General features: G+C 43.3%; 1 protein-coding gene and 1 non-coding gene across 2 annotated transcripts; both read right to left on the reverse strand.

Annotated features, from left to right (window-relative positions):
- Positions 1 to 62: 62 nt before the first annotated feature.
- LOC111064749 (prominin-like protein) lies at positions 63 to 4,982 on the reverse strand. Its single transcript, XM_022352506.2, has 11 exons — positions 3,735 to 4,982; positions 3,528 to 3,675; positions 3,335 to 3,463; positions 3,076 to 3,263; positions 2,845 to 3,009; positions 2,652 to 2,782; positions 2,248 to 2,583; positions 2,063 to 2,175; positions 1,059 to 2,001; positions 851 to 993; positions 63 to 788 (listed from the first exon to the last, which is right to left on the reverse strand). The coding sequence occupies exons 1-11, from the start codon at positions 4,543 to 4,545 to the stop codon at positions 611 to 613; spliced, it is 3,285 nt and encodes a 1,094-aa protein (XP_022208198.2). The 5' UTR covers positions 4,546 to 4,982; the 3' UTR covers positions 63 to 610.
- On the reverse strand, positions 80 to 192 carry LOC121404512. The gene has a single exon (XR_005968057.1). It is a non-coding gene; the product is annotated as a U5 spliceosomal RNA (small nuclear RNA).
- Positions 4,983 to 7,192: the final 2,210 nt, after the last annotated feature.

Genomic DNA, 7,192 nt, shown 5'->3' on the forward strand with positions numbered 1-7,192 from the left:
TCCCACGCACTGCACGCACTATTTTTCATCTAACTTTTATTTTAAACTTTTTCAATGTATCCTTTATGGCCCCAGGTCTTGCGACAGGGCACTAAAAAAAATTATTTTAGACTCATTAGAGTGCCCCTCTCCACGGAAATCTTTAGTAAAAGGCGAAAGATTTATTCGACAATTGAAGAGAAGCCAGAGTAACGATCGAGCGCACAGTTCAGCAATCAAATGCTGGCCGCGCCAGAACCAATTGGGAATTCTAAGGGCATAGCACAGCACAGCAAACGTCCAGTTCGAACTGCGCAGCATGGAACGACGTGCAAGTTCGTGCATGCACGATCATACATGTTGCGCGTTACATGTTCGATGTGCTTGCAAATGTGTTGGGTTTAGCTGCACATTTAGGAATGGCAGTTTCGGTCACACTTCTCTCCTCAGTAACAAGACACTGGCTGGCATCGATAATGGATTAAAGTGGTACATACGAACATACATATATTGCACATGTGTTACACCCTGTTCGGCTGAGTATGTACATATGTATGAAAAGTATTCCCTGATGATATTTTTCTACATTTGTAAATGTACAACTATGTAAATCATCGAGCCTTGATTTGATTTAGTCATTCTTTTGCCTTTTTCCACCAGTCACCGGGTTTGTGTCCGCCCATTGGACTTGGTGTTCCGACTGCTGTGCCGCCTGGTCTGTCCTGGCGCCGAAGGGGCACTCACAATACGCCTGTTGGCCATCCACGCAGATACGAATCGGCGCTGGCTTACCAGTGCAGAAGGGACAGCTGCGGGAAAGAAAGTCAGTTATACTCCAAGTATAAACCATTTTTGCGGTTCGAGGACTCACCCTCCCCTCGCCACAGCTCCTGCTGCTCCTGCTACAGCGATAATCGGATAGACTTTGAGGTACAGGCACATCAGGCGATGGCATACATAGAGCGCCGGTAGAAGGAGCAAGGCGCACAGAATTATCGCCACCCAAAATGCATTCTACAAGGGGATGGGGGTAACACGATATTGTGTGGTGGGACATTCAGGTGGAAATCTGTACTCACTATTGGATCCACAAGACGGGTGCAAACAAAGTGAGCGCCTTGATAGTAAATGTATGCCAGGGGCTGACAATGTCCAACGTTTTTTTTGCTTTCTAAGATCACCCTTTCGACATACTCTGCAATCACTTCGTTGGTTGTCGCCGTAAGGTTTTTCGCCAGTTTATTGATGAAATTCCTTCCCATTTCCCTAACAAATTTCTCGGACTTTTCTGCCGCCTCCATCAGTAACGAAATAGACGTATTAAAGTCATTGTTATTGTGTAGAATGAGGCTGTCGATCAGTCGCAATTTATCCAATATTTTGTGCACGGACCTCCTCAGTGGTTCGTGCATTTGTTCAAAGTATAGCCGGGTATTAGTGTAATCCAACTTGAAAGAGATTGAAGCCGGCCTATTTTCATTTGCTGAGAGAAAGTTGGACATGTCATGTAACTTTTCTGCCAGAACACTCATGTCCATATGCACAAATTTCGTGCACAGATGCTGCTTGTATAGGATGCTGTGGTACTGCGATAGATTGCCTTCGCGCATCTCATTGAGTTTAATCTTCTCCTCGTCTGTTAACAATTTCACTTGGGATAAATCCTCAGCGAACAAGGGTGTGTCCTCATCGTCAGTGACGAGTATTTCCCTATTCCTCAAATCGTTTATATTGAAAACGTTTCTCCTTATCAGCAGCTCAAAGATGGACTCATTTGCCTGGCAGGCCTTGATTGAATTTTTCACTGCTAGCGTTCGCGACGACAACGTGCCATCGCCGTGCCGATTCTGCGCCATAAGCCGATTGATATCGATCAGGGAGTCGAGCTGGCGAAAGATGACAGCATCATCACCGCCATGGGACGTGGCACAGGCGGTCTCGTGTGTTACGATCCCGATCATCAAGTAGAATAGTCCAACCAGTGCGATGAACGAGAACACACAAAATATCAGGATAATGGCACTGAAAACAATCACACAAATTACATTACGCATTACGTCTGAACTCAAGATTTTTCACCCACATTAGCATGCATGAGGCGGCCATGCCCTTGCTACAAAATCCAGATCGTCCAGGTGCCCTTCGCGCAGACCCAACGCAGCCGCATATCAAAGCCAAACTGAGGATTACGATAATCTAAGGGCGATGCAATTATGAGAAAGTGGGGTTGCTCTTTCCGCTCGAGGAACAGCCCGCTGTTCGACTCACTATAAAGATTAATGTGATAATTATTTGGTTAAGAGCACTGCGATCTGGGCCAAACATTTCGTAGACATCGTCAAAGGTCTTTGTGCTGCTCAGTGTATTAAGGTGAATGTCGCTAATGACATCCTCGATTATGTCGCGTATTTCTGTGGCTTTTTCCAAATACATAAGCCGTCCATTGTCAATGCTTTTCAACATTGGCGGAATAACGAGTTTCATCTGTTTCCCGATCATAACTTTAACTTCGTTGAGACGGACTATAGCCCTTTTTGGTATAGCATGATAACCATTCTTTATAATTTTCTCAATTGCCTCCAGATAGACTGTAGAATTGGGAATCTGGAAAGGACACACACGCGTATTAGCTTAGCCATTGGGTAAGTTCTGAGCAGGGAAATTGGCAATACCAAGTCAAAGTGCAGACAGGATGAAGTATCAATAAGCGCTATACGATTATCGTGGTGGAATTTATAGCAGTGCGTATAGGGGCATAGCCAGGAGGCCGCGTAGCTAACGGTTCGCTTGATGCCCCGCAGACCTGCAAATGGCAAACAGATGGCGATGACGATGACGATGGCCAAGCCAACACAACATAGTTACCGTCTCTGAGCTGGGACCCAAGCAGGCGGATTTCCTTCTCCAGAAGATTCACTTGCTTCATCAACTGGTAGGCTTTTGGCATATTGTCTAAAATGCGCTCCAGTTCAGTGAGAGAATTACCCTCAGAAGTGTCCGCCAGGTCCAGAAAGATGTGATCATGCGCATCTGCAATACGAATGGAAGATGGGTGTGGGGGGCACAGATGGCAGCAGATGGGCAGGATGCACTCACTATTTAGATGCTCATCGAAGTGGGCCTCCAGCTCCTGGTAGTTGTACACCATCAGGTGGTGAATGTGTTCAGCCACATCATTCAGAAAGACACAAGTGTCATCATTGCCACGTCGCATTGTCACCTTGGCTTCCCCAAAGCCCCGATCCATGAACTTGTTCGCCACAAACGCTGTGACAAGGCCAAAGCTACGGACGGACAATCGCAAGCTAATTATTTTTGCCTGCCATCAAGTCTGACTGACTCCAACCAGACTCACATCAGACCAAGGATTATCAGGAAGAGGCATACGCCGCAACAAATGCGCCATCGGAAGTCCTTGCGACCCGTGCACTGCAGACAACCCTGTTTGCACCTTAGACAGCAGCACAGGCAGCAGTAGCACACTCTGCAGTGTGTGTGGCAGTGAGAAGTGGCATGAGAAGAGGACGTTTTGGGGACCCTCAACTTACCCAACGAAAGGTATGACAATGATCCACGCCAAGAGGAATATCACGAACAGCAACAGAAACCAGTACCGATCCAGCAGTGCAGCCCAATCGTTCTGATGCACCTTGGGACCGAGCACCAATTGGCCTTCGGACGTCGCCACAACATAGCCTGGCAAGGCAAGGGAAGGAATGCCAATCAGAATCAAAAGCTCGACTGGCTGTACTCACCCGGCGGCAGGGCTGGCTCCTCGGTGATCGCCAGATCCAAGATGAAATGCGTAAAGTCGTAAACGGGATTCAAGGCCTTGGAGGTAGAGGCCAAGTCCCGTGAATATGGCGCGTAGTTCACATATTTGGTGTACTCTACGGTTGGCCAGTGCCTCTGTCCAAGCTGCTCGTGTGTCGTACCATCTCCCAAATAGCCCACGCGCCAAATGACATCTAACGATTCCGAACTCATGGTAGTTGCTCCTCCCCCATCATCACTTGCAGTGGTTGGTCCATCATCATCAGCTTTTACGATCCTGTTTGTGGCACGATCAGCCCGTGCAAAGAATAACGGATCACGGGAATATGACGGGAAGCCCCCGTAGTTGTTGTCGGCTGCATTAGCTTTTCCATTGGGGTTTTCACGAAAGATGAACGGATCCTGTGAATATGGCGGGTAGCCCATGAAGTGGCTGTTGTCTTCGGCAGGCCAGAGCTTCTGTCCAAGCTGCTCGTCAGCTTTTACATTGCTTGCTCCCACGGCTGGTGCAGTAGTTGATGCTGCATTAGTTTTTAGAATTTTTGCTCCAGCCGATTTGATTCTGGGTGCTTCTTTCGATTTTACAGTTTTTGCTCCGCCAGCAGCCCGTGCCAAAACTATCAGAATTATTGGGATCAACACAAGGATCACCTTCACCGCATGGAACCGACGAGCAGGAAGGGTAGCGGCGAGCTGACGCCTCCGTCGCCTGCCTGTGGATTTTCCGATGCATTCGCACACCAGACAATGGCAGCCTCGACAGTGGTCCCTCCCGTATCCGCTTGAATACATCTTCCAACAGCGACGAATCCTTTCCACAGGGCACTCAAGTGCGGAAAGCACCTGAAACTGTGTAAAATTGTGTAGTTGTATGTGGGAGTGGGAGTGTGTAGTCTTTTGTGTACTGTTTTTGTGTGTCGAGCGGGAGGTATTAGCTTGTGTATAAATAAGGCAATATGTGAAATTTCCAATATAACAGTTAAGTCTGAAGCTGACTTGATTTCCTGCCCCTTGCTCATTGAGCTGAGGGAATCTACACTAGTAGTCCTCTCAACGCGGTCCTCAGATATCTTTGCTATCATTATTGATGTTCACCCGCAATGAGGAAGACAAGTTAACGGTCGTGGCTGACATTTCTTCTCCCAGAGAGGCTTAGCAGCGTTGAGTGGCAGTTTTCATGTCCGGCATGCACTCGGCGGGAGAGCGCACGGCGTGGCCTGCGTGTTTATTTCATCCCACCGCGGTGCACTGCTAGCTCTTTCCTATGCATCCTAGTCTAGGATATATATATATTTATAGATACTATATATGTTGATATACATTTATATAGTAACTGAGTACCGGTGTATTTTAATGTCGAGGCACATGTGGTTTCTGTTTGTAGCCTAAATAATCATATTGTTTCGAAATTTGTTAGACTTCAAACTAAAATTGTCAGTGGTATCAACACAAGGATCAACTCCAACGCAAGGACCCTTCGGACAGCTGGGAAGGTTCCACCTTTCCGCTTGAATACATCTTTCAACAGCGACGAATTCTTACACTGGGCACTCGAGTGCTGAAACAACTAAGAGGAAGAAGATGACTTCTCAAAGCATTGGTACATACATACATACATACATACAGATGTCATTGTTTTGTCGAGCGGAACTGACAAATTTAACTGACAAATAACTTTTAGCTTGAGCTGAAAACCGTCAAAATGACAATAAAGTCCTGAACCTGGTACTCATATATATACATATGTACGAGAGAATAAAACTAGAGCGAGCATATACAACTATACATATATATAGTATACATATACATATACAACTAATCGATGATGTTCTTGTACCCGTAATGAGAACAACAAGACGTCCATCGCTACATCATAAATATATATAATATATATAATATAAATATATATAAATATAAATATATAATATATAATATAAATAAATATATAATTATCTGAATTGATTATCTGCACATACGTACGTACATAGGATAATACTTCAGTTGGGACCTTTAAGCACAATTAGTTTAAGGTCAATCGGTTGAATTACGTTCTCATAAAAGCATTCTGTTGATTTAAAATTTTTATTATTTTTTTTATTGGTTTTCTCAAAAAGTTTTTATACATTTTGTTTTATTTTACTCGTTTTGTTGTTTCAATTAAATAATTAGTCTTACGTTGATGTATACAGTAATTGAATTGAAAAAGAAAGTACGCGGTAATTCGGACAAAACTTATGCAGAGAGTAGGGAAAGTACAAATTAGTTAGGAAAGGTAAAGCAAAAATAAAAAAAAAATCAAGAAAAATAATTGTAAAATTTTAGTTAAATCACAAATCAATTCATCTGAATAACTCGAGTTTGGCCAACAACAAGTACAAAAAATTATTATAAATCACACATAGCTGGTAAAGAAACCACAGCATCTACAGAATATTTTGTTGTATAACACTTAGGATAGAATTGCATTGCCAAAAATGGGAAACGTTTTTGCTTAGAGGAATTATGAGTGGACTCTGTAAAATTGGATCCTTACGATTTGTTGCTTTGCTTGGTATTTGTTTTCGTCTTACTGTTTTGTACAACAAAATAATGATATCGTGTTTGAAGTTAGCAAGAGTCTCCAAATCAAATTGCACTTAATATGTATTACAAATTCCTTGCCTTCTCCATTGAATACGTTTCTTTCGTTACTTTACTTTTCTGTTCTTTTATTTTGTTTTGTTTGCTGGTGGTGCGGAGTAGTTGAAGCCTTTTAATATTTCTCCTGTTCCTTCGCTCTCTTTCTGATACGAATCGCGGATGTTTACGGTTGACAGTTTTCGGAGTGTGATATGCGTTCGCGCTGGCTCAACGCGACTTTTGGACTGCCTGCGAGTGGGTGTGGGGGCGAGAAAGGTGTGGAGTTCTGGAGTTTTACAGTTTTAGAGCTAGATACAGACTTTCGTTAGTAAAATATTGTACTCGGAATTTCAGCGCGTGCATTACAATATACATTTGCATCAGAGTGTAATCGATTAAGATCGTAAACAAATTATTCGAACGCAGATAAAGTTGATCGAAGACTCGCTCAAAATGGATGTATGTACATATCACGCTATGGCCTAGACAGTTTCAGTTTCAGTTACAGTTACAGTTACGGTTACGGTTACGGTTTCACTGCCAGTACCAGTTTCAGTATCAGATTTTGAATATCGTTTTTGTTTTGTTTTTATTTTTGTGGTTTGAGCTACTTTCTAAAGTCGCGCTGTGCGTCGCTTTGCATGTTCCTTGAACCAACATTTACATTTTTGTTTTTCATTCTTTACAATTACATACATACAATACATACTCGTAGTTGCACTTTGCATTTGGTTTGGTTTTTTTGTAAACGTTTTAAACTGTCTTTAGAAAATTTGTTTTTTTGCTTCTTTTCTTTTTGTTTTTTTGTTAAAAATATTTC

The sequence above is a fragment of the Drosophila obscura genome, unplaced genomic scaffold (genome assembly GCF_018151105.1).
Source record: "Drosophila obscura isolate BZ-5 IFL unplaced genomic scaffold, ASM1815110v1 contig_208, whole genome shotgun sequence".
Lineage (NCBI taxonomy): Eukaryota > Metazoa > Arthropoda > Insecta > Diptera > Drosophilidae > Drosophila > Drosophila obscura.

Coding starts and splice junctions, on each gene's coding strand:
- LOC111064749 (XM_022352506.2), bottom strand. CDS start 4,545: ATGTATTCAAGCGGATACGGGAGGGACCACTGTCGAGGCTGCCATTGT. Junction 3,676..3,734: donor GGAGCCAGCCCTGCCGCCGG/GTGAGTACAGCC, acceptor TTGCCTTGCCAG/GCTATGTTGTGGCGACGTCC. Junction 3,264..3,334: donor CTGATAATCCTTGGTCTGAT/GTGAGTCTGGTT, acceptor GTCCGTCCGTAG/CTTTGGCCTTGTCACAGCGT.